At 37.1% G+C, this 27998-nt stretch overlaps 1 protein-coding gene across 2 annotated transcripts; it reads left to right on the forward strand.

Annotated features, from left to right (window-relative positions):
* The first annotated feature begins 1393 nt into the window (after positions 1-1393).
* On the forward strand, positions 1394-27980 carry DIS1 (Actin-like ATPase superfamily protein). 2 transcript variants are annotated; one of them, XM_039120753.3, is made up of 10 exons: positions 1394-1897; positions 4593-4827; positions 4913-5137; positions 8396-8542; positions 12658-12750; positions 15244-15363; positions 19859-19969; positions 20057-20182; positions 20270-20368; positions 27534-27980. In XM_039120753.3, exons 1-10 carry the CDS (start codon positions 1851-1853, stop codon positions 27612-27614), a joined length of 1284 nt encoding a protein of 427 aa, XP_038976681.1. In that variant the 5' UTR covers positions 1394-1850; the 3' UTR covers positions 27615-27980. The 2 variants fall into 2 exon arrangements, with proteins under 2 accessions (XP_038976681.1, XP_088576088.1); XM_088719962.2 differs by lacking the exon at positions 15244-15363 and having other exon boundaries at positions 1414-1897.
* Positions 27981-27998: the final 18 nt, after the last annotated feature.

Here is a 27998-nt window from a genome sequence, read left to right on the forward strand (position 1 = left end):
AGTATATATTATATATGAAAATAAGACTTGGAATGTTAATGGTCATCCATCTTCCATTCTCCTGCTGCTACATTTCTTGTTACCTTTTATTGCTAAAAGAATGGACTTGTCAACTCCCCCTTACAATAGTTCTATTCCTAATATCAAACAGATAATGAATAAGTAGAAAAGAAAGAGTTTTTTAGTTCTAAAACTATTTGTTAGAGTCATCAATATCCTAAGTTTAAAGGGCAATGTTGATGTTGTGGCCTTACTTTTTTAATTCCTACATGCTTTTAATTCATTGCTTAAAAGGATACATAATCTTGCCATATCTATTTTAACCTATTTTAAAGGGATTCACAACGGTCTCTAATGCTTTTCTTCTATCACATTAACTCTATTAAATATGAAAATCAATTAGATAGAAAACATATTCTCATTCCTAGTGCTAGTGTCCCCAATGAAGCATGATTTAAATGAAGATAAGATTTACTGACTGTTTACGCCATATTTAGACCGATGGTTGTGATCTCAAGATCGATAGACTAAGAAAAACGTAGGTTGAAATATACAAAATGCAAGCTAAATGAATGGGGCGGAGACCCAAGGGAGCGAAAGTTACTATTACCCATGCGCGTGAAGAGTGGGTTAGTTATACACATCTTACCACTATCTAGAGTATGAAAGAAGTGGAATAGTTGTACCTATCTTATGACTACCTAGAATATGGGAGGAGCGAGGCAGTTGCTGACTTTTATGAATTTTGTCATTTGATTTCGTCTCCCTTCTCCAAGAAGAGGTTTATATGGAGAATTTCATAAATTAAAGGTGCTAATAGAAAATAGGATCATAGTATGTCAGTCGTATTTGGCCATGTAGAAGATGTGGCTATGATGGCAAGATTAGTTTAGACTTATTTGGAAGAGATTAGAGAAAACTTCCACAAAGACAGAGACTCTCCTAACAAGTAAAGGTTAGTAGGGGAAAATGAATGCATTGATAGAATTTACATTAGGGACACATTCGGTTCGTGACCAGAATAGAAATTGAAATAAATCGAAATAAGAATCGGAATAGCCATACTCTTTGACACATTTGGTTTATGACAGAAATTTGAATCAAATTTGAAAACCTAAAGAAAGTATAGATTGGATTTATGAGGATTGGGGCATTTCTATTTTTCTTAAAATTGGAACGAGAATGGAAGCCATTTATTTCTATTCATCCTCCAACTAGATATATCCTAGATTTTCCGAAAAACAAGTCACAAAGTTAGTGTAGTTTATGTTTATGAGTGCACTGTATTGGGCGTAGCTCAAGCTATGCATTCCAAACCTTTCTTCTCAGCCCAGGCTGGCCTGCCGAATGGGCCTTGCAGATCCAAATATGTCACTCGCGTCCATTTCAAAATAGAGAGAGAGAGAGAGAGAGAGAGGGGTGTCAGAGGGAGAAAAAACAGTAAGCAAAAGAAAGGCCGACGCACAGCCACGGAGCCGCCCAACGGATCCAAAGCGCGATCGTCGCTGCCCACAGTATTTAATATTTCTCGGGACATCCGCTGCGGCATCGGGATCGCAGTTAGGTAACGTGGCGGGGGCCTCACGCCGACACCCACCGCACGGATGGAATTGGAATCCCTTCCCCACCGTTGAGCCGCCGCTGTCGCTTCCGATCCACGCCTCTCTCTCTCTCTCTCTCCTTCCTCCCTGTCTCCCTTCCCCTCTTAGCGAGATTGTGGTTCTCGCCGACGCGGCCAGAGCACCCGCCCTCATTCCTTCCGCCGCCCGCGGTCACTACCATGAGCGGATGCCCTAGGCGGCGCCACCTCTCGGATCTCGTCGGCAGATCCACCCCCTCCGCGCTCTCCAATGGACGCTGCTTCTCGGCCGGCCGTTGTCATCGACAACGGAACCGGGTAAACTCTTTTTCCCCAACTAGAGCTCTTTTGGTCGTGTACTGTGAGTTTGACTTGGATTGACTCATTTCTTCGTACAATTTTTTTAGCTTTTTGCTCTTGTTTTGATACTTTGAGCACGGGATTAGTGTTAGTATTATTTGTTTTTGGTCTCAAGATGGTCGGAGAGGGAGTGGGGGGATTGGGAGCTGGGAATGTGGAAGATCCAGTTAGAACTTGAACTTCTTATTGTTGTTTTTTTCCCGAATAGACGTTACGTATCTGGTTCGGAGCTCTATGTGTGGTTGGTGTAGTTTGGAATGAGACTCTGTGTTATTGGATCTGGGGAAGCTAAGTTATATTTTTGAGATTGGATTGATTCTTTCGGAAGGATGAAACACTTGTATTCAAATGAAAATAATTCGATCTTTAGCAAGGGGGAGGTGATTTTTAGGTTAGATGTCATGGATTACCATTTTCTATTGAGTTTGCGGCTTGCGTGATATATTGAACTCATGTTACTGCTGCTCTTCTGTCAGTGTTACTTACTTGACCTTGTTTGCAATATGGGTGCAGTTAGTTAGTGGAGACTTGCTTTTAAGGAAAGCATGCACAGGTGTTGAGGCTTCTGTACAATGTGTGATCCTTCTTATGTTATATACCATAGAGGATCTGAATTTTGGTTGAGAAGATTCAATGAGTGTTTTGTAGTTTTTAAATGCAGCTTAACAGTTGTTAAAAGGCATGGTAGCATTAGCAGTAACCCTTGATGCTCCATGGATAACAACGATAAGCGATAAAATGAAGGAGGAGGGATTGGAGAGCTGCTTTCTGTCTATGGTATGAACGAAGGGGAGCACTGCCAGAACAACTTCTTGGATCTCATATAATTGGGTAGAATGGGTAAAAGAAAAGCTGAAAAGACCTAAAGCGGATTGTCAAAGAGTGGAATGATTGAAAAAATGCCTTAAATTTCATGTAAAATCCTAAAAGGAATGCAATTGTTCCCATGCCTTCTTCTGTGATTTGTCCAATACATTGTTTTTCAAAAACAGCCCCTTGGAACTTTACTTATCCCTGTAAACTTGTATCTAAAGCATATCTTGTTATTTTTTAACTAGATTTTGTATCAAACTTCATTTTGGCACTACTATTTTAACTCTCAGTCTGTTCTTTCCTCACAGTTTTTTACTTAGGGCTGCAGATGGATTTAGTTTTCCTGAAACTGAGCCAAACCAACCTGTGACGTGTTTTGAACCCACATGTCTTAATTGTAAAGCTTCGTCCATTTGATTGTCATGCATCAATGTGAAACACGAATAGGAACCTATCAGGATTGGAACCTAAAATTGGCACTATAAAAACCCATTACTAACTAATGATTTTCCAATTACATTAATGGCCCGTGGAATTTTATATCTTGGGTTCCAAGGAGCAATCTTTAATAAGTTATCAGTTGATTTGGATTACTGTTTGGGCAGATTTTTTTTTAGTTTGAATAATCCTGTCTATAGTTGATTTAGAAAACTAGAAGATATTGAACATTTGCTGCTATGTGGTAGTCATTTTGCCATTCTCCATCACTTGTCTTGGAGTATACTATGCCTTGAAAAAACTAGAGCAGGGGAACAAATTAACCTTGTTGAAAATTCTGAGCAGAAACTGGCAGGATGGAAAAGCAAGATCTTATTTGATCGATGCAGAATAATGCAAATTAAACATCTTTGGTTTAATTTACTGTCTGCATAATTAATATTTGTGCATAGCTAGTCGATTGATTTGAAGTATCAACAGAGTTCTGCAGGGAAGAACATTGAAATAAAAAAGGCCACTCACTTCTTAATTGAAGGACGGTTTGTTAGTGCAAAGTTAAGGGAGTTCTTGGCTTATGACTGTACATCACAACAGTTATGGTAATTAGCCATGATAGCCAAAAGCTTTTGGAAGGTGTGGTCAAGATCTGCTAGCACTGAGAATATGCTATGTAAATTATTGATTCTTTCTCCAATGGCATCCTTTTGTTTCCTACTATAAACATGAAGGATACTCAGCTTGGGAAAGGACTTTTTACATATAGATCCCCCTCCCAGTACTCTCCATTTGTTCTCTACATTTTTTTAGTGCAGCTGTAAACAAAGAAGCAATATGAATGTTCCGGTAGATTGTATGTTGCTGCTTCTAAATAAGAAGGCATCAGATGAGCAAGAAATTCAATATTCAATGAACTTGTTCACTTTATCTGAGTAGTTCTAAGGTCACTGTTGCTCAGAAAATAGTGAAGATGGTGGTTTTTTTTTTCTTTCTTTCTCCATAAAACCCTATTTTTCCTTCCTAAATGAGGGAGGCTCATCTGCTGTGGCAAATCCTGAACACTGCCATTGAAGTTGTTTTAGGACTACTTCCTGATCCCGAATCCAGGAAAACTTATGAATAAATTTGCCTAGAAAATGTTGATCTGCTCTCAAGATGAGAGGGGCGATACGGTTCACCTTTTTACTGATCACGTTATTGCATAGATGATGTAGAGGGGGATTCTAATATTTCATGTTTAACTACTTGGAGTGAATGGCATTTTGGATCTCTTCTATAATTTCATTCATTTCTTCATCAACATTTCCACACTCATAAGCAGGTCTTTTGTATTGCTTATGCTTGTCTGTTTTAACAATAAATCTTTCTGTTTATCTTGACTATTTCACATATTTCTTGCATTTAGGTACACAAAAATGGGATTTGCTGGCAATGTTGAACCATGCTTCATCATCCCTACAGTAGTTGCTGTCAACGAGTCTTTCTTAAACCCGTCAAGGAGTTCTAGTAAGGGAAATTGGCTAGCACAGCACAGTGCAGGTGTAATGGCTGATCTTGATTTTTTTATTGGAGAGGAGGCTTTATCGCAGTCTCGCTCTAGCAGTACATATAATCTTAGTTATCCTATACATCATGGACAGGTATAATATCTGCTATCCAACTGTCATGTTTTCCAATTTATGCAGTCCTTGTGAACATTTTTGAGGTAACAGTGCCATTTTACAGGTAGAAAATTGGGATACAATGGAACGATTTTGGCAACAGTGTATTTTTAATTACTTGCGCTGTGATCCAGAAGATCATTATTTTCTATTGACCGAGAGCCCGCTGACTGCTCCGGAAAATCGTGAATACACAGGGGAAATCATGTTTGAGACATTTAATGTCCCTGGTCTGTATATTGCAGTCCAGCCTGTCCTTGCTCTTGCTGCTGGATATACTACTTCCAAGGTTGGCTCCAACAGCTACCTAGGGCTGGTTTATTCCTCATTTAGCAACATATATTTTTCTTTATTTGCAGCTAAGATGATTGCTATAATAAGCCTTGGTAGAATTTTGTCACACTCTAATTTGGAAAAGTTAATGAGGTATATGTGTAAAAATGTATATATTGGATTAATTATCATGTTGTAAAGTAAGAATGTATTTTCCTATACATAACTGCATCACAAGAATACTTTGATTATTTACGTTCCTTGTAATGATTGTGAGGAATCACCTTTTTTTTCACATATGCTAGAACATATTGTTTATATTTGTTATTTAAATTCTAATATTCTAAAACTATTACAGTTGTCAAATTTGGAAATACTCTTTTACTTTATAATCTATATCACCTCAGAACTTCAAACAAGTGTGCATGGGTTTTAGTTTCTCTTTAGATTTTGATATTCTGAGAAGCATGCCTGCACGCAAGCAGTTGCATGATTAATACCATGGCTTGGAAGTGCAAGACTGTGTTTTAGTTTTGCCAATATAGGATTGCGAATAGTTGCTAAAGCATTTTCATTTATTTAGCACTTTAGGTTTATTTTCCTTCCCTGTTCTTCTTGGTACTCAATTCTTGGAAATTCATGTCTTTAGATTCAACCTGTAAGTGTGAGTTCTAATTGATTGAGTTTGTGAAGTCACTGGGCATTGTATACCAGTAACTTGGGTTGATCTGGCTCCTTCAGTATTTAAGCTGGTCTTCCTCCTATTCTAATTCCCGATAAAAGATCCAACCTGTAAGCATCTAAAAGCATTACATGACTCAAACTGTGTCCGAATTTTTTTTTGAACTTGATGTCATGTTTGTACATCATATGTAATGTATGTCATCTTATACATCATTTAGCCAAATTTTTCTTAGGCTATACCTTCTCTAAATATATATTTCATGGGCTCTGGTTTATACCCATATCTTAATTTTCTTCTTATGTGCCATAATCTAAAGCAACTAATTGTTAAGTTTGCACATTGTATGTAGACACATCTATTATACAATTATTAGAATTTTACTCTCTTCTCCTACTTCGGTCTCATTCTTTGTTCTGTTTTTCTTTGAAATTCTTTCTTAAATATTGATGATATAGAAACAGATCTGACCATCTTATTGCTGAGCAACCTTTGTTCCTTCCTATATATTTATCTTTTTTCTGGTAAACTTGGAATCCTTAATTGAATACAAGACAAGCCAAGTACTTAACATAAATGTTCTTTTCTTCTAGAGTGTAGAGCTATCAAATTCTATTTTGTCCCTATTTTCCCCAAGTGCATGGGCTGATGCATATATAGCAAGTGACATTGTTTTCATGTAGTGTTAAACTTGTTTTTGTTAAGACTGAGGACCGCTTTAAGAGCTAGCTGAACATAAGCTGCTTATTCAATGAGATTTCATCTTACATTCTCATCTTTGTTGACCGTGGGCCAGAAAATCACCTAGAATGTTATTCTTCCTACTGAAATTGGGAGCATAAGACCTATAATTTTGGTAAGCATAAATTCAAGGTGGTATGAGGGGTGGAACATCTAACATCACCTCTTAACCCTCTCAAAATGTCAAAGAGGAGGGATGGGTAAAGTGGCCTTACTTATTACAATGGAAGAATACTAACACACTTAAAACTAGAACACTGGGAACAGAAAAAAGCAAGCATAATTTCTATAAGAAGGCTGACGAATTGTTTGCTTTTATGTGCTTCCTTCATAGCTGAATTATAAGATTTAGTCCACGAGGTAGTTTGGTTTCACTGGAAAAGAGAGATTGCTATCTGAAAAACTGCTTTCTCAAGACCTGAGTAGATAAGTTATTTATAGAAAACAATGAAAATTATGGTTCTTTAGACCTAAGAAAAACATTTTTAACATAGAGATCTCAATCTGTCATTTGTTTCAACCTTTCACTGGTTGTATTTTGTCTTCTCTTTTTCTCCCTTTTCCTTTCCAATAGGTAAGCTAATTTGTTCCTTCATGTCTTAGTAATATTAATAAATTTTCCTTTCCATCATTGGTTTTGTACTAATATGATAAGCCATAGATAATTGTGTGGACGGAAGTCTGGCTTGACTCCGTGTGTGCATTTGTATATATTTCATTATTATTGTATTTAGTGGATGAGTGGGGTTCAATACCTTTAAAGTGAATAATATGAATTGGGCAGATCAAATAAAGTGGGAAAGTAGATAGCAGATGCCTGATGGCAACTTATGTCTCTCATCTTGGTTATTCTACCATGTTATCCGCTAACTTCCTGTAAAGGATTTTGAATTAAGGTATCCCTTCATATGAGTAAAGAAAAAAATTATAGGCAATCAGGATCATTTTTAATTTGGGCTTTTGTTGAACATGTTATCTTTATTCAAGGCAACAAAAGTATCCAAAAATGGGTTTTCTCCCTAATTTCCTACAATATACTTCATATTCCTCTAGATGGGAATGCTGAAATGATGTTGATGAACCACTCTTCTCCGAATTCTTTTAAGGCAATCATCAAGTAGTATACAGCCAAATCAGTATCACTGCACATTTATGTTTTCACTGGAAGTTCCAGTATGGAAGAAAGAAATATTAGGAAAGCTTGAATGTATTTGGGGTAGGGCCACTAGCATTTAGGGCAATGTTGGTGTTGCTTAACGAAAGTACTTTTTTAATTTTTAAAGCAAAAAATGTACTTACTGAAAAACAAATGTTTGGTAATGTTATCTAAGGAGTGCTTCCACAAGAAGAAAAGTTAGAAAAGCTGTTTTAGGTGAAGCTAGATAACCTTTCTTCTAGCTTCTTCTTTTGTAAGAAGAAGATCTTTAAAAGCAGAAGCAACACCAAACATGCCCAAGTAAGCAGTACATATGTTTCTGCAGCGGTTGAGCAGCACAAAATGTCGATATTGTATAGGAATACATGTTCAGCCAAACTATCTCTTTGCATCAGCAGGTGATTCATTCTCTCATGTGCATGATAGAGAAAATAATGGTATCCAGTAAAAAGAAATGTAATTGGTAATTTCTATTTGACAAGCATGTGGTTATCGATTTACACAACTTAATTTGTTATCTTTTAACTTATTTTTCTTATGATGTATCTGCACATTGTTGTATAGCTATATTTAGAATTTTAGATACATGCATTTTCATTCCAAAAAACTGTTTTCTCTCTACATTTTCTTTTATGTTTTTGACATTAATATTGCATAGGATATTATTCATTAAGTTGATCAGTTTGCTTTTTCAGTGTGAAATGACAGGGGTTGTAGTTGATGTGGGAGATGGAGCTACACATGTTGTGCCAGTTGCAGATGGTTATGTGATTGGGAGTAGCATCAAATCCATTCCTATCGCGGGCAAGGATGTTACTCAATTTATTCAGCAACTTTTGAGAGTACGAGGCTCATTATTTTAATCCCCTCTACCTTGTAGAAGTCACTAGAGCTGCAGTTTGCCTAATTACCATGACCCATTTGCAGCTTATTAACATGCAAGCAATAAATCTTATTATGAAATACATTCCAATTTAACCGAGTTTCTTGTATATGACTAGTGATAAGAGATCAGGCTTATAAATTGGCTTGCTATATCAAGTACAATTCTTTATGAAACCTCATTAAAGTGTTCAATTTTCTATGTTAAATTTGATTATGCTTGCACAACTTTTCATTGAACTATTAATCAAGATATGAAGTTGTGGTCATAAACTGATCTCTTTCAGTTGAAATGGGTTGGTCTCAATTGGAACTTGGAATGGAGCCAAAACTGACACTCAAGACTTGGTTTCTCTCTAGTTTTGCTGGTTTCAGTGGTTTGCCTTTGCTGGTTTCTCTCTAGTTTTGCTGGTTTCAGTGGTTTGCCTAAGTTTGGCCAAGACTAATGTAAACTAGCCGTAGATGTTTCTTTTTTTTGAAGTTTTTTGCTTTTGGCTGTTTATCATGTTGGAGTCATTTGGTTATTTCTTAAGTACAAAGTCTATATGATGTCAACTTTGGTTCGTTTTCCTTTCTTGTTTCCTGGCTTAAGACTAGGGAATGGATAATAAACATCATACTATGGTCATTTCCTTATTTCAGTAAGTGTGGAGGCAATATAGTGTCACTTTTCGGTGTTTTTATTTTCTTGAGATATCTGAAATCTTAATAAAAGCCTATGATACTCTTAAAGACTACTACATGAATGCTGAATGAGAAAAAAGAGATCAATGTGGACAATTAAATATGAAACACCATTTTTCATAATAATAGCTTCTATTTTCTTATGTGAAAATAAATATAACATTCAGTAACTACATGAATTCAATTAAATAACCATTCAACCTTGAAAATATGACAAAGAAATGCCCACATTCTAAATATTTGTGAAATTTCCTGAAAATGATGAAGAAAAATTGAATAATCTAGGCTTTCAGAAGCTCTACTCTTGATTATTTTAATGAATTTTTGAACAGCTGAAGTTTTAGAATCAAATATCATGTTTTATATTTATAGTATCACTATATTTATGACTTTTGTTTAAATGGGACTTCATTTTAAAATGCTTTTCTCAAAAGACTTCATCTCGAAATTGTTGAAATTACACAAATAAAGAGCCTATATAACACAAAACTAAGTAACTTCTCCTGGCTTGTTTTGTTTTTCTGTATTTGTTCTTTTTGAAACTTTTTTGATTTTCTTATTAAAACTTCAAAACTTTTGCAAACCTGGGTCTTGGTGGAAGTGGCTTTAGGAATATAATGAGTCCTATTTGTGCTTTTCTATGTAGTGCTCCCAAGCTTCTTTGGATATCTTTATGTCTCCTAAGCAAGGACAACAGAACCGGTACCAGGCACCGTATCTGTTGTCTGGTGGGATGAGTTGGTATGGGCCTGTGCTGTGCCATGCTGGGCCTGTACCGACACATCTTCTATGGTAGGTAGGGCTGTTAATGAGCCGAGCTACTTGGGCTCGGCTTGGGCTCCGCTCGGGCTCGGCTCGTTAGTCAAACGAGCCCGAGCCCGAGCCCAATATGAGGCTCGTTTACACCCGAGCCCGAGCAACTCACGAGCCCAAACGAGCTCTAGTTTTCCACTGAAAAATCTTATTTCAGCACCATAATTCATAAAAATCTGACCATATAGAGAAAAATAGCCTGTTATCAAGCCCGAGCCTGAGCTCGAGCCCGATTACGAGCCCGAGCTCGGGCTTGTTCTGGAGCTCGTAATTAAAACAAGCTTTACGAGCTTAATCCCGAGCCTTTGCTTTGCCAAGCAAGCCCGAGCTCGAGCCCAATACAGAGCTCGTTACCGAGCTCGAGCTCGAGCCCGAGCCCGAGCCCGAGCCCGAGCTTCTGTGAAACGAGCCGAGCCGAGCCTCCCTACTATTGGTAGGGGAAAGGGAGAACAAGAGAGGAAGAGAGAGAGAGGAGGGAACTTCCTCTCCTTTCCCTCCCTTCCTCGCTCTCTCTCTCTCTTTTCCTCTTCTCCTTCTTTCCCTCCGGCGAGAACTCTCGATTTCAATGGCGGAATCGTCCCGGTCCGCCGCCGGTATGGCCCGCGATGCCCCGAACCGGGCAATTCGGAATGATTCCACAGACGTTGCTCCTAAGGCTCTAAATGGATATGGATGACCACATCTCAAAGGAGGGTTTTCATTTTATCTATGGTCTAACACCAGTGTATTCTCAAGTCCAAGGACTTATTCTACTAAAAGACATGGAGATCCATTAGTTTTGACGGGAGAAGGGAAGATAAACAGAAATTTTTAATTTTCAAAAATTTGAAATTACACCAAATAAAGGCCCTTTTGTCAGTTATTTGATCCGTATTCTTGTTAATTAAGAATAAATCCACAATCTATTATTTAAGTTTTCTATATAAAATCTAATCATAATCATCATGATGTGGAGCTTGTGATGGTAGATATGCAAGGAGAGAAGTCCAAAAGACAAAAGTAAAAAAAAAAAGAAAAATAGAGAAAACATATGATTTCCTCCTAGCTTGATAATTTGCTGGCTTCAAATTGAGCTCTCAATAAATTACTTAGGCCTCATTTGGAGGAGCTTTTGAAGGGTCACAAAATACTTTCTGGCCCTCCACATGCACTTTTGGATGAAAAAGAGTATTTGATAAAAATTTCGGAAAGTTGTTTTAGCTTTTTCAGAAAGCTAAAAACAGCTTTTTGGGAGAAGCTTCATTTTGGAGCTTTCTGAAAAAGCTGTTTTGAGCTGTATCGGAAAGCTGTTTTTTTAACCAAAATACTTATAATAAAATATAGCAATTACATACTTTGTCCCTTTATAAACCTAAAAATCTGTTGGAGCCCTTACAAAGAATCTTAGCCGTGGATCAAACTTTCTTTCATGCAAGAAAAGGTATTCTTGTTTCCTATTATTCTATTATCCTATAAATATAATATTATATTACATTATATCATAATACATTAATATGTTATGTTAAATAATTTAATATTATGTTTTATTATAAAAATTAATGTACGCTAATAATTATAATATTTTGTACCTTTATTATTGTATTATACTATAAATATAATATAATATTCCATTATATCATAATATATTGATATGTTATGTTAAATAATTTAATATTATATTGAATTATTATTCTATAGTATACAATGTTATATTACTATATTATAATAATATTATATTATATTACGGTAATATTATACTATATCATACATTTATGTATTAATATATGTTATATTTTATTATGCTTTGTTGTATAATACTATGCAATGTCCTTTATGGTAATTTTGTCATACAAAAGTACTTTTTCAGTTTGTTTACCAAACATATATATTAAAGTGCTACAGCATTTTAGAAATGTAGTTACCAAACAGCAAACAACTTTTTATAAAAGCTTTACTTCAGAAAGCTCTACTTCCAAAAGCTCTACTGCCAACAGCTCCCCCAAACAGGGCCTTACTCCTCACTACTTCCTAAAAAAACTGTAAAAACATAATCTTTAAAATTCAAAGTAATTTGAAAAGAGAGATTTTCTTAGCCCAGTGTGACCTTAATTGCATCATACAGCCCATTGAACAATTACCATACAAGAAGCATCTCTTTTTCAAGCATTTCCCCCCTAATATGCGTGACATATACAAAAATATCTGGAACAAATAGGAAAGAAACCCCAACGTGATTACTGTTCATAAACAGCCCATATTATGCTATAGGATTAATGAAAACAACATGTAACCACCATGTCACATAAATCTAACTACCAGACTGGTCAACCTTTATAGACCGGCCTCCCCCATTCCCTCAAAAATAAAAAACTCTCCCCTTCTTTCTATCTGTATATCTGCAAGCTTGCATGTAGAATTGATGTTTAGCATTGATCTGGTTCATTTGCATGTACTGACCTAGTCATATGATTCTACTTCTAGCATTGATGTAAGAAAACCACTTTATTGTTGGGTAGGAAAGTCATGTCTTTTTATTTTGAGATGCACGTTATATGTTTATGGTTTGGTGCTCATGATTGGCTAATTTTTTCATTCATAGGAAAGGGGAGAGCATATACCACCAGAAGACTCTTTTGAAGTAGCTCGGAAGGTGAAAGAAATGTATTGTTACACTTGTTCAGACTTAGTCAAGGTAATTTTTCTTTTCATAAGGTTTTTATTTGATAGCATTCTATTTTTAGTTCTGTAATTGAAATGTACTTTTCACTCTTATATTTTTGAGATTGTATCTGTCGAATATAAATAATATTATTTCTCGGTCAATATCACTATGGTTGCTGTAGAAATTGTAATTAGTCAATCTGACTTTTTACTAACTAAAGCAAATCTTACTGCTAGTGGTTTCAGTCTAACTTCTGATGATAATAATTAACTAGACAGAAGGTTATTGAAGTATTTGAAATGTTTTTATTGATCGAGATGTCCTGAAGAAAGTAGTCTAGTATTACTGGTTAAAATGTTACCTCATTGGTTTCAAACAAACCATAGAGTCAAGGATTGATGTCCCAGTGCATCCTCAGTGCATCCTGCTGGTACTGTTCTGTTCCAACAAAAAACTGGTACTCAGGATGCCCCCCAAGATGCTAGATCGCTCATTTTTCGGGACGTCATACCGAATAGGATAAACCAGGACATTTATGTCCCGACACTTGGGATGGTGGTGGGCCCCAAGATGCCCTTTTTTATTTCTGATTTTTCCCTCTTCATTCTTATTGTTAGTGGTTGTTCTGGTTTGTCCAGACCCGTCGCGGTACCATATCAACTTGGGACCAAACCAGGATGGGTATTGGCATGGAGACTTCAATCCTTGCCATAGATGATGGGCATAATTATTTATGCTTCTCCCGAATACTTGATATCAGCTTTACAGATTTTCTTTCACCAGTAGTTCCTACTAAGATTTGCCCCTGGTGTTATTTTTAATCTTTTCTGTTTTCGTTCCTATAACTTCTGTCCATGTTAGCTTAAGTCTTTCTATGTTCTTCTTAAACTCTTGAACATATGTTTTACTAATTCTGATTACTGGAGCCTCCTTATATTTTCCTTATGTATGGTTGTAACATCTAAATTGGCTCCATCATTTTGTTTTCAATTATTGTAACTCCTGCAGGCGCTCAGTTATATCTTTTCCTCGCTCTGTTCTTTCTATTTTTTACACCACCGTCTTACATTCTCATTACTGTTAAACTAATCTATTTTTCCTCTTTGCCCAACATGCTAAGTCATACAACATCGTAGATCATTGCTTTCCTTATTGATGCAAATTTTCAGCAAAATATTAAGAGAAGTAGATTTAAATTATTATTATTTTTTGGATCTAGATTTTCAGTAAAGATCCAGTTTAGGACAATACTATATCAACTTCATACCATTTGTTTACAAATTTACGGTATCAACTTCTGAATTTGATCGTAAGCTGATACCAATCCTGCAACTTTGTTTTACCTATCGAACCTTCCACAGATTTTAAACCAAAAGCGACAAATTCTTCTTCTAGCTGCAAAAATTAAATGACAAGCATAACCCGTCACCGGTGCCTCAGACTTCATAAGCATAATATTTTCATTGTGTCTATAGTGCATGGGTATTCTTAATTCTTCCTTCATATGAATGTTTCTTTACCTCTGCTGGTAGGTTTTTTCCTGCTCTCTTGGTAGAGTTTCACACAGAGCTTGGTATAAAGTATAATTCCAGCATGGAGGTCATTTTTGTAGTTACATCTTGAAAAAAGTTTGTTTATAATTTGAGGGAAACACTTCTATTTATGTTGGTTATAATCATGGTATGCCGTACTGGCCCGAACCGGGCGGTGCAGAGCATACCATACCATACTGATTTGTTACCGGTACTCGGTACAGATGGCATACCGATATTCTGTACCGTACCGACATTGTGCTAGTGTAGCACCGGTATGGGGTCCGGTACTGAGACGACGAACCTTGGTTATAATGTCTAGACACATTTTCATTTCTCAGATTATGGTTATTCATAAATAGCTAAATGACTCGGGACTTTTCTTCTTTTGACCTTGCTTGTTGGTCATGGATTAACCTATCGATTTTTCTGGTTCCAAAACTTGTAATTAGTAGTACTTGACCACAAAAGTACTTTGCTCTGCTATTACCAATTTTATCATCTTAAAGAACAAGTTAGCGGCTTTTGTTATCAAATTAATGAAGAAAAATTTAATCTCTAAACATGCATTAGTTATAATATCTGCGGCAGCATGAGTTCTGTATAAGGATGATAAATTATTATTGTTTACGTGTTCGCATAGTTTGTCATTGTTCACTATCATTTACCTGTCGACTCAACTTATCATCTAATGTTATGTGATAGAATTGCTTGTTACACCAGTCCCTTGCTGGGTTCATATCATTGACCTATTGTTTCCTTTTTGAACTTTCCATTGAATAAATATTACTTGGACATGTTGATAATTTGAAACAAGTTTTGCTTTGCCTGATGGATCGGCTCTTTATCAGTACATTTATATTCAGAAGTAATTTATGCATCTGCTTCTAATCAGCTTGAGCACAATGCAAATATTTTACTGTTAATAGGATCTCAGAAGAAAAATCTCTAGCACTTTAATCAGTGATTATTTTATATCATATTGTCTTAGGAGTTCAATAAGTATGATAAGGAGCCTTCTAAGTATATCAAGCATTGGACTGGTGTTAAGCCGAAGACTAGAGCACCATACTCCTGTGATATAGGATATGAGCGCTTTCTTGGGCCTGAGGTAGGTTTTTCATTTTATTATCTTGTATCCACCTCATGCCACCATGTTTTTCTCTATGAATTATTTATGTTTATATGGAAAAAGTTTTCAGTCATTTTTTAGTTATCCACTTGACAGAAATTTACGGTATTCTGAAAGAGGATTATCTCTTTTAGACCTTTCTTGAGTTATTTGTTCTTGATATTTAATTTAAGGCATGCTTCATCCATTATAATTTGTGGTGGGTATTCAGTAAATTTCTCTTAGACGTTAAAACAAAAAGTCATTTGAGCCAAAGATAAACCATGGAAGCCCAATAAAATCTGCAACTCGGAACTTTAATGTCCAGTAATTGAATACATATACAAATATGGGCATCAAGATGCCAATAAAATCTGCAACTCGGATCTTTAATGTCCAGTAATTGAATACATATACAAATATGGGCATCAAGATGCATATGTCAAGATGGATTTTAATGTCAAACCTGTAAGATCTTTTCATTTCTAAATTTGCTGTTTTGATCATATAAAATCCGAATCAAACCATCACTTGCTGCTGCTACTGCTACCACCATAATCATCACCACTTCACCACATGCACTGCCGCCAAGCTGGCTGATTGGTTCATAGCTGCTGCTCATGTTTTGCTTCCTGATGCTTTTCTTGCTTCCAGCAAAAATGTTACTGCTGATGTGCGATGTCTGCACTTTCTGTGTGATGTTTGCTTCTAAATGCTAGTATCATTTGCAATATTTGATGATCTGGTGGTATGTTGAGTTTACTGTATTCACCTTATTCAGTGTGAGATTGAGAGCCACAATCCATCCATGAATTGAGCCTTTTGAGCTCGGCATTTAGTCCATTCAAAAAATGTTTTAGTCATTTGGCATGTTATCCATCCATTTCGTGTGCTTCCAAGAAGGTATGCTTGATTCGCACATATTTTGGATTATTGCTTTCCAATCTGCATGTTTTTGAAACCCACTTTGCTTCTCCTGGGGAATTAAAAGAGATGAATGGAGTAAAGATAAGGGATTTTGTTTGCTCTGATATGACTTTGATCAGCTTGTATGGTCTCTTTGGATTAGGGTTCCATGAAGGCTTTAAAGCAGGTTGTAAACTGGCTGGGGGAACTATGACTTAAAATCTGTGCTTGCTGTCCTACCCACCCTCATATGAGAGAGAGAGAGAGAGGGAGACTGGTTCATAGGTTTGGATGAAAATTGAAGGAAGGGGAAGGACTGTTGCTTCATGGATTCACAGTGTAGAGTGGGAAATAGGATAACAGGCTAGGTTTCCTGGCAAGGTACGCAGTACCGACTGTACTGACGTACCGGTGGGCATCGGTACCGGTACGGTACCGAACCAAACCAAGCCGAATCGGTACTTTATCGATGGGGCTAAAAGCCAAAAAAAAATTTGGAGCCGGTACGGACTGGTCGGTTTGAGTTGGTACCGGATCAGTACGGGCTGGTACCGGATCGGTACGTGTTGGTATGCATCGTTACCGGTCGGTACGGTTCGGTACCGAAATATGTAGCTGTACTGTACCGGTAGGGTCCGGTAACGGTATGTACCGGCCGGTACCGACCCGTACCGACTGGTACGGCAGACCATATTTCCTATCATTATAGGTCTTGTTTCTACTACCTATACACAAAAAACTACCAAAGTGCCATATTGTCAAAAGATAAGCTGATAGGAATAGTTGATTAGATATGATAGTAGAAATCAAAGATTTATTAAGCCTTATATAGCTCTTGATTGCCTGAGTAGAAGAAACTTTTGAAAAACTTGAGCTTAAAACTTGTTAGAAACGTGGCTTAGATTACTTGGTGAAATTTCCTATAAATCAACTAAACTATTATGCAGGTGATCCATACTTGCATGAGAACTCAATATTCAATGTCAGATGCATCCTAACCAAAGTTTTGTATACTAGTCGCGTTTAACCAACTTGTGCGGCGAGTTGTATGTATGGATAGAGAATTGGTTTGAACACATTATTTTAATACCAATCAAATTTGAGAAAGAATAAGATGCTTTTCTTTGGCCCAAATGACCCGATTTCAATGAGGCAAGCCAATGATGTGTTTTTGTTTTTTAAAAGGTTTTTACAATTATACCCTTTGAGATATGCAAAATTGCAGGAGTCATGGATACCCTTTCAAAGTCATTATTTCTTTTATATACTTGAGGGCCCATTCTTTGGGGGTTTAAAAACTTACCTAAGATTCTGTATTTTTCTGGGTGAGTGTTTCTCAGGCAATATTTAGAGAGGAAAATAATTTACTCATGTTCTTTTATGAATTGGAAAGTGTCTTCGAAATCTATTACCCATGCTTTTTTGCATTACTATTTTCTTGAGTAAGTTTCTAAGATCTATCCATATTTTCCATAATATTCTATCTATATATATTATATTTATAATAAAATATAATGATTATTTATAATATATAATATTATTATTGTATATAGTACACGTAATATAATATAATATTAGGGTTATGGGTATTTTAGGAACAAAATAAAAAGGTTATTTAACAGTTGATGGAAAAATGACCTACCCACATCTCAAGTGGGTAAGACTTTCCTCCAATTTCCAAGGAAAAATATCTTACCCACCTAGAAAAGCATGAGAATATAGGTAACTTGGTCAATGAAAAAGTTAGAGATTAGTTATTGAAAATTGGAATGACAATAATGACCCAATCTCCATCCTCTCGTCCATTACTAGCCCATTTGATGACCCTTATCTGGCTTGAGGTCCTAACAACCTTGCCATTTGTCATGTTGCTCGCGCCCACTGCTTCTATGACATCAAGGCCCTCCTTGAGCCAGCATCATCACATTTCCATTCCTTTGAAGCCAAAGTCGGCACCCATTTTGGTCCATTCCACGACCTACTCTATTACCCCACTCCCCTTTTCTCCTTCCTCTCCTTTGCTTACACGCTCTCTCTTTTGCCCATGGAATTCTTCACGCCGCTACCTCTTTTTCCATTGCTTCTTTCTCCTTTAACTCTTTGTTCACCCCCACCCACCTCTTTGGCCTCTCGAGCTGTAGCCCCATCATTTGGACCTTGCATGGTTCCTAATTGTCTGGGCCAAGCCCCATACGAACCCCTTCACCATCTCGTCTTCCTCCACCCACCTTTCTCTCGTCCTTTCTGCACCCCTTCTTTTCTTATGGTGGCCCCTGCCCACCACGACCACCTCTGCCGTTCCCTTCCTCTCTTTATCCTACCAAGGCCAAATACTGTCCTAATCCCAACCCAAATTCCTCTTTTTTTTTTTTTCTTCTTTCCCCTCCTAATCCTTTGCACACCCCTTCCCCGCTTATGGTGGCGCCTCCCACCACCACCTCCTTTGCTTTCCCCGTCTTCTCCTTATCCTACCTAGGCCAGATCCAATCCTAATCTCAACTTGTCCCCCTTATTTTATTCCTCCTTCCCCACTAATTTCGTTCCTTTCCCGGCTTTGGCAAATCTAAGGCCAATGTCCGTGATGGAGGGTCTGAGGAAGGTCGTGGATATTGAGTTTGAGGATATGTGGAAAGAGAGTGGAAAAAGGTCTAATTAAAATCCCATAACAAGGGTATAATGGTCATTTGAATTTTCAATTCATTTTCAACCCAGTTAAAACCCAATTAAACTAGCATGGATTGTGATGGTGGGGATGGACATGCCAAATGAATAACCCTTTTAAGGATACACAAGTAAATAATGATTTTGAAAAGGCATCCATGTAATTTCACATATTTATAAGTGTATACCTAAAAACCCTTTTATGACTATTTATAAGTCTAATATCTTGTCATAAACTTTTAATACATGGTTGAAGCCTTGTATTGCAATTCATGCAATTAGAACCTATAAAACATCATCAAATCATATACTTGTTTTCATATTATTCTTTTAATTTTCTTGATTTTATATGGTTTTAGAAATTTCTCCTAGTCTGGAGGTTACCAAAAATTAAATTTGTCAAAGTTGTAACCTAAAACCAAAACAATTTGATACTAAATGAATGTGTTCTGTCCAATATGCTAGGCATATGTCTCTGACACTGAAGTTTTAAAGTTTTACCAAAACCATATCTGCAGGGTTGACGACAACCTTTGGTTGTTCTTTATATTAATATTTAAAGGAAGAGATTAAGTTATTTACATTGTCCGCCAAGAGCAGACCATTCAAGGCAGGTCCTTATCTTGATCAAGAATATCCCCGGTACACTGCAATCATTCTCAGAATTCGTTTCTCAAGTAGGTTTAATAATTCTCTCCCAAAAATATGTATCAAATTATCTAACCTGCACTCCCTATTGCAAAAGAGGAACAGTCATGGGCAAAAGCTTATAAGTAGACCATTAAGCTGAGCAATCATTTTTATTTTCTATTGCTTGATATTACTTGCTGACATTACTAGGTTTTACATTAATAAAATATTTCGCAAATTATAATGCTTGCTAACGATTTCCAACACAAAATATTTTATTGTTTTATATTATATGCAGATTTTCTTCCATCCTGAGATACACAGTAGTGATTTTACCACTCCTTTACCTGCTGTAATTGATAAGTGCATTCAGTCATCCCCAATTGACACAAGGAGGGCCTTGTATAAGGTATATGAGATGATACCATTGTCATACCATAGTCTTATTTCTAAGCGTTCATGCACTTTATAAATGACTCTATAATCACCGTTCCAGAATATAGTGTTATCTGGAGGATCAACCATGTTCAAGGACTTCCATAGAAGATTGCAACGAGATCTAAAAAGGATAGTGGATACACGAATTGTTGCATCTGATGCCCGATTTGGTGGGGATGTTAAAGTAGGCAAACTCTCTTTCTCTCTCTCTCTCTCTCTATATATATATATGTGTGTGTTGGGCTGATTATTTTAATCTTTTTTGTTCCAGTCTCAGCCCATTGAAGTTAATATAGTTAGCCATCCTATCCAGAGATTTGCCGTTTGGTTTGGAGGTTCAGTACTTGCATCTACACCTGAATTTTATCAGGTATCTCTCTCTCTCCCTCTCCCTCTCCCTCTCTCCATATTGTCATAACATATTGAATTGTATGTCCTTGTGAGGGGAAAATAAGGGCTCACTATGTCATTTGATTACTAGTAAAAATAAAATAAAATAGATTACAAGCTTTATGTTGCAGATATATTGCAATTCATGAACATTGAACATGATGTTCATGGTCCTAAATTATTTCCTGAAGAAATAAAATTTAAGCATCAAATAATTTGCATCAGTGTTTTAAAACCATCAAACTGGACTGACATTTTTCTTGGTCAAGTCATGGGTCAATGGTTCCACCATGGTGCAATTGCAATCTAAGTGATTGTCCTAACTTTCCATTTCCTAGATCCTGATCTAAGTTACCATGAGGTGGTGCTGCCACCTAGTTGGAATGAACATATCTTGAAATTGGATGTTCCTAAGAAGTTCTAGTGAATTTTATTGTTTCATTAGTGCAACAAACCAGGACCTCACCCAAATTGGAAGGTGTTTTTTGGGTTTCTTAGCCCTTTATAAGTACCTAGGATTGTATAACCAATATGAAATTAAATACACGCCCACCTGGGTCCTCACACACTCCCTCATTTAAGTCCCGATATCCTCATTGGGTTAAGCATCCAAATCCAGGCAAAGCCAATCACAAACACTACGATTGGCTGGTGCTGCAATGTCTCCTATTCATAAACGGGTCGTAGGTTGGGTTCACTCTGATACCATTTGTAACAACACAGAACCTCACTCAAAAAGACTAGTTAGAAGGTATTATTTTGGTTTCTTGTCCCTATATAAGTACCTAAGATTTTCATAGTTTACAACCAATGTGGGACTAGACATATGCCCACACAGGTCAAAATAATATAATAAAATTTTGTAGATTTTTGTATTTTTTTATTTTTTAATTGTTCCCCAACCCATGCCATCATTGTACCATCAAAATGTGCTACTATTCCATTCAATAGTAAGGAAGTGACTAAGAGCTCTACTCCTAGATAAGTTAAAAGAAAGTTGCTCTACTCTCTCCTTTCCTCTTTGTTTTTGCTTTGTCATCCATCTCCTCTTTGCATCCATATACTATCACTAAAAGATGAGGATTGTTTAGTTATAGTTTTCCATTCCTTAATGATGAGGTCTACAACATACAATATTTTCGAACTTCACACTCTGACTGTAGTAGGCATGTTTGTTCTCCTCTCCTCATTTCCCATTGGCTTGTCTTTCAAGTGCAGCATCATCCCTAGCCATTACTCAGAAGCCTCTCAAAACCTATTCATCCCAAATGTATAGAGGAAATGTGGGAGATTCATGTGGATCCTCTCACTCTGCAGACACCAAGCCCTTTACCTAGATCTACTTGAGCCCTTGGCCCGAGTATGATCACTATTGGTTGTTGACCAAACAAGTAGTTCTACTTATCCTACTCACTTTGAAGAGTCCAATTTTGCAATGAAGAATCTGAATCAAGATTGTAAAGACCATGAAATCACTGACCTAGAGTTTGAGGGCACTAATGGAGCTGAATATGAGTGGAGGAGCTGATTGTTAGGCCAGGTCTTGATTGCAATTTCTGCAGTGTCTTAGATCGAATTAGGGGGCATTAGTACTTTCAGAGAACTCGAGATGGTAACTGGTATGGCTAGATATTTACCAACATAGCGCAGTAAGTTTGGTACAATATCAAACTGGGCTGTCATTGGCATGAGGGATGATGGAGAAACAATGATGACAAGGGAGATGGGACAAAAAATAGAAGAGCCTGGCAAAAGAAAGTAAGACAAAAGGAGAAGACCATCAACTTTTATAAACTTTAGGGATACAGATGTCATTTCCAGGTTATTGATTGGTGTTAGTGGCATTTTGATGTTATGACGATGTTAAAGGGGAGAGAAATTTCACCCATGTTTATGTTTGCCTAATTTGTAGGTTGAAACAATATAATGTAGCTCATGTTATAAAAATCTGTAATTCGCACATGTGCTTGATTATGGGTAGTAGTAATAATGTTTATAGAACTTTGATGAACGAATAATTCCTTGAAATACTTCCCTAGGTGGATAAATGATAAATATTTGAATGAGAATGAAAGACATGTATGGTAGGGATCAAAGGAAACCCTTAAATCACTATCAGTTTATCTCAAATAATCATCTGTTCATTTGTCTCCTACAAAAACAATTAAAAAGAGAATCTTTTCACATTTTAATTTTCACTATATAGAGCTGAGATATTAACTAATAGAAAACTTTTAATTGAAACTTGAAAGTATATAGAAATGTTTTCTTTTTCTTTTGCCTTATCTTTAGTGCATCTGAGTCATCATTTTGTGTCAGTCAATTGTTTTTATTATTCTTTCCTATTGCATGAAACATAAGACACTTACTAATAGGAATGTCAATGGACTATAACCGCCCAAGATGTTTTTAAGGCTAGCCTATCTTCAGCCAAGTATTGATAGTCAACTAGAGACCAATAGCTTGCGCCATGTCTGTAATTCAGGCATAGTTTCTCATGGAGCTCTGTATAGATCAGACCTACATCATCATCATCGCCACCAGCATCGTCATCATCGCAACTGCTGTGATCACCGTCATCATCATGAGGACGAGCTCAAGGAGGAGGAGGATGTTCTATTGGATTTGTTTAGCTTATTTCTGTGGCTAGTCATCAACCTCCAATGAGTTGGTGCCTTGGGTAAGAAAAGGACCTGCCATGAAACTTTGAAGGATAACTGGTGGATAGGGAGACTCACTTTAGCATGTGCAACCTAGAAGCAACTTACAAATTTCATTGGACGTGATAGAGAGGGAAAATGATGATATAAACAAAAGGCAAATGAAATAAAATATCTAGCGACACATAGGCACATGCATGTGAGTGCACACATGCATACAGTGAATCTTTACATTCATATTTTTAATGATTGTAATAAGCTAAGAGTTCGGTATGCATCTAGGTTTATGCTATCACTTGAGTTGTATTGCACCATTTTGGTCTGCTAAGACCAAATGCTGTATGCTAAGGAGTGCCAACTTAGGGTTGAGTGTAAAGCTCTTGATGGTCGGGGTTTGGATCAGCCCACCAACTACCCAAGTATGAGCTGATCTAACTTAATTAGTCTGTGACCAGGATAGAACCTGAAAATCTTTAGGCCTAACTGCCACAGCAGAGGCCCAAATGAGCCTGACAAGAGAGAAATAACATCTTTATTGCATCCCATGCCCTCCTCTACTGGTCCCTTTCCTTGTGATCCCTAATCCTGATCCTTCTAAGTCAAATACTAAGATTGGATGATAGAAAAAAAAATTGAGAAATAGGTCTTCTTTTGGGATTGAGAGAGAAAGGAAACTAGGCTCAAGGAGCTATTATTATGTCTAGAACATAGAGACATTGAGGTTACATACAATACCCATTGAATCTCCAAATATATAAACATCATGATCCCATGGACATGTTACGAAGCACCACCCTTCCCCCCCCCCCCCCCCCCCCCAAAACCAATTTGCCCCAATCTTATTGTGCTTACCTAATTGGTTAGGCCATGGGAGGACGGCAAGATTGTGAAGGCAAGCATGGTGGTTGAAGGATGTTGGGCAAGTGGTGCCATTGGTATCTTAGATAAGGTGTGAATCATTGGATTTTTCTTGTCATGGGGGTCAGGGCAGTGAGGATGACCATGGCTGGTGGGAATGGGTATGAGGTGGCTAGAGCTTAGGACTAATCGTAGTCATCCATTCAATTAATGGTCAGGATTCAATTCATAACATCTACCTGATTGTGTATATTATATGTCTAACATAACAAATAGTCATGTTGTGGCTTGGAACTGGGCCAAGGCTTGCTCGAACCCAGCCTAATATTGATTCTGGTCCTAGTTTTTAGGCTTGGGCCCAACCCAGACCCCATATTATTGGGCCCAAGGCCTGGTAAGTGGGACCTTGCCTGTTCCATTTATGCTCCTACTCCAAGGTTGAGTATACACAGCAATTGTATTCAAAAGATTAGGCCTTGACAAACCACTTATGTCAACCCAGCTATTACGATTCTTGATTGTTAACAAACTTCAACTGAGGTTGTAGGATTATATGATTATGGTTTATCCCTATAGGATAAACTACCATAATCAGCCATCGTAAGGAGGGTTTTCAGATTTCCTGGCAAGTTTGTATGGAATGATTTTTCTATGTGAATTTAATGCAAGCTAGTTTCAATAGAAACCTAGATGGTTTCATGTCACATATTGTCTTGTTGTTACTAACAATATTCTGATTTAAAATGCAACACTTACAACGACTGATCTGACAGAAGCACGGGTAATTATAAACCTACTGTTTAGTAGGGGTTGCAACACTGAATGCTATATGGTATATCAACATCATGACATATGGTCTTTGATGTTTGGGCTGGTCAAAGGCTTAAATGTTTAGCTAGCATATAACCTACGTGATATGCGGGGTGCAGTTTTCCTTCTTTTTCCAAATTTATTCTATTTCATTTATTGATTCCATTATAGCTATTCCATATGCAATTCAAAAATAGTTGGAAAAAGGGAAAAAAACTGCACCCTGCGCATCACGCGGGTTCTAGGCTAGTATCCTTCTAAGCCCCAATGCTAAAAGCCTATTTTATTTAAGAAGCCCTAGAATTTACTTAAGTTTCATATATCTTCCAATAAAATTCCTAAATCTCAACTTCATTCTAGTAAGAGGAACTGTTCGAGTGCAGCATTACCCCATCAAGAAAAGAAAAAATTCACTGCAGCCCTTTGCTGCTTATGTTTTTCTCAGCCCATTACTGTCTAGTTTTTTCTCAGCGGCTCTTTTCTTCCACCCACTTCCCACTTGACTTCTTAGCAAATCACTCACTCTTATTGTCTTATGTCCCACTAAATTATTGTATCGGCTCCAAACCTCTATATTTTCCAAGAGGTAGCTCTCTACTGTTCAAAAATTGCAGATGCTCTGGAATTCAAGAACCCCTGCATAGTTATGCAGAACCTATCTATTGAACTTTTACCAAATATGTTTCAGTTTATATACCATAGATTTAGATCCTTAAAAGAATCCCATTCATAATAAATGCTGCTATAATACTGCCACTACACACACAGATATATATATATATATATATATATATATATATATATATATATATATATATATATATATATATATATATATATATATCCACTCCTACGCATATTCCCTCTACCGTTCCCTCCCCTATAATGCAAAAACCTCCCTTATTTTTTTTCATCCATCCTCCGTAGATAACTACGATAGCTTAATCCACACTACACTTTTTTGCTTGGAGTCGAGGTCTGAGGATAGAGTATTCCCACTTTCCTTATCTCATTTAGTGTAAGCATAGTTAGTTGAAATGTATACCCCTATTCAACCTAGTATTCCTATAAGTGTCATATAAAAGTTACTTTAATCAAACATTAAAAGATACTTCGCTAACTTCCTTTTACCTACCAACCTTCCATTTTACAACATAACAAATACTAAGTAATGATATCCTTGAGTTTTACATAAACAATGGTAGTCTGAAACCCCAACATGATGAGATGTTTCTTCCTGTTTTAACCTAGAAGCTAAGCAAACTGAGGTTCCAATAAAGGATGTGAATCTAATGATGCCCATAAGATATAACGAAACATGCAACATACAACTCAAAATGCTTTAGTGCGTCATATTAACGATTTGTAATGCTTATCTCTTTGGGGTTTCATAGTACTCATGGATGATACTACACAGAGACCAGTTTTCTAAATTCTTGTAGATAAACACACCTCCATGTACCTGATAAAGTATTTCAAACATACTAAAAACAAAATGACAAACAAAGATTATCCATCCATAATTAAGAAAGTAAGCTAAAATTTGTGAAAAATAGATCCAAAAATTTCAAGCTCCATTTTTCATGATGACTGATAAAAAATCTAACTTTCGTACTTCTGGTCTAATATCAACTTTGTTATTCTTGGTGTTCGGTAAATACAATGGTCATCAGTAATTGAAGTAATCATATAACGATTACTGATCTCTCACCTGAGAGTGACTGCCATGGTCCCCGGGGTCCTCTACACCCCCTGACGATAACAAATTTCAGATCAATTCAAGTTCTAATGAAGCCAACAGATGACAGCAAGCAAGAAAATTTAAGAAAAACTCCCTAACAATCATTCGATCTGGCCAGGGCCATCAACCGAATGGCCACCTCTCAAATTCGGCAGGATCGATAGATTGACCGTTGGCATCAAACAAATCCTCACCGTAATCATTCCCCTTGGTGCTTGTCCTCCCGTCAATCAGGTGGTCTATCTCATTTCTGTCCTCATACTTGTAGCTCCCGATGCTCGAGCTCTCGTAATTGTTGCCGTGGTTGCCATTCGTCCACAGCATCATGTATGCCTGCTCCTAGACCAAAAATTCTCCGAATCCAAGAACCTCAGAAACTTCAGCTCAAATCCTAAGACAAAGATCTGGCAACAAGGAGAGAGGATCGAGGAGGCTCACCTGTTCTTGGAGCACACGGGCTAGGGCGAGGTTGGCGTTGATTTGGCTGAGGCTAATGAATGATGTTCAGGAAGGCGGCCTCGCGAGTAGTGGTCACCTTTGCGACAGACTCAGCCTCCCCCTCCACCGGCAGTGGAGGGTTAGGGCTAGGGTTTTCATCGGTAATATTGTCTTTGGCGCCTCTCTCTTTCGAGTTCTTCGGGGAGGGAGGGAGGGAGGGAGAGAGAGAGAGAATGGAAAAGTGATGTGTTCCCCATGAAATGCCCTTCCATTTTTCCGAACTACAAAACTACTTTCTATTCCGCATGAAAGTAAGTATTGTTTGGACACGTGGCGATGGAGAGCTATACCATTTGTACATGTGGCAGACAAAGAGCTTTGTCGAGGTAGAGTCTCCATTTTAGTGTATATATATATATGTATATGTATATGTATGTATGTAGGTATATGTATGTATGTTAGATGTGTTTATTATGAATTTCAAGAGTTCACTCTGCCTATGCTGTCCATAGCGGAACATCATTTTTCACCTTATAGTCCACATCCTTGCTGCACTTTCTTTTCCTGATCCTCCCACTTGTCCACCTCTGTTGTACCTAATAATGCTGGATATAATCTGGATGCTTATATTTATGCAGGCTTGCCACACGAAAGCAGAATATGAAGAATATGGTGCAAGCATATGTCGAACAAATCCTGTCTTCAAAGGAATGTATTGAATTAGAAAAAGATCATGTCTGATAAATGTAAGGTTCATCTCTGTGAAGCTATTTAGGGACAACATTACTCTCCTCTGGATCTCCCCGGTGCATCCCTATCTGTACAGCTGAGAAGATCATGGAGGGAGGGCCTTCATATGAGTTGTACAATACTTGTATCAGTAAAAAGCCTCAGGTTTAGTGCTGCCAATTGATTCTATATTGATTTCATGAAGTATTTATATATTTGATAAAACAAAAGAAAAGGGGAAGTTCCCGCTTGTACCCTAGCACAATACTTTGAGCTACTAGATACTGAGCAAGAACCTGAGCTGCACGACCTTTGTAGTGTACGGCATAGCTAATTCAACACCATTTTTTTCAGTATAATCACTTGCAAGTAGA

The sequence above is a fragment of the Phoenix dactylifera genome, chromosome 4, assembly GCF_051530095.1.
Source record: "Phoenix dactylifera cultivar Ajwa chromosome 4, Ajwa_hap1_PhDact_Kaust_v1.1, whole genome shotgun sequence".
NCBI lineage: Eukaryota > Viridiplantae > Streptophyta > Magnoliopsida > Arecales > Arecaceae > Phoenix > Phoenix dactylifera.

What these genes read in the sequence shown, in the direction of transcription:
- DIS1 (XM_039120753.3), top strand. Translation starts at nt 1,851, where the DNA reads ATGGACGCTGCTTCTCGGCCGGCCGTTGTCATCGACAACGGAACCGG. An exon ending in ATCCTATACATCATGGACAG is followed by an intron (nt 4,828 to 4,912) that starts GTATAATATCTG and finishes GCCATTTTACAG; the next exon opens with GTAGAAAATTGGGATACAAT. An exon ending in AGCGCTTTCTTGGGCCTGAG is followed by an intron (nt 15,364 to 19,858) that starts GTAGGTTTTTCA and finishes TATTATATGCAG; the next exon opens with ATTTTCTTCCATCCTGAGAT.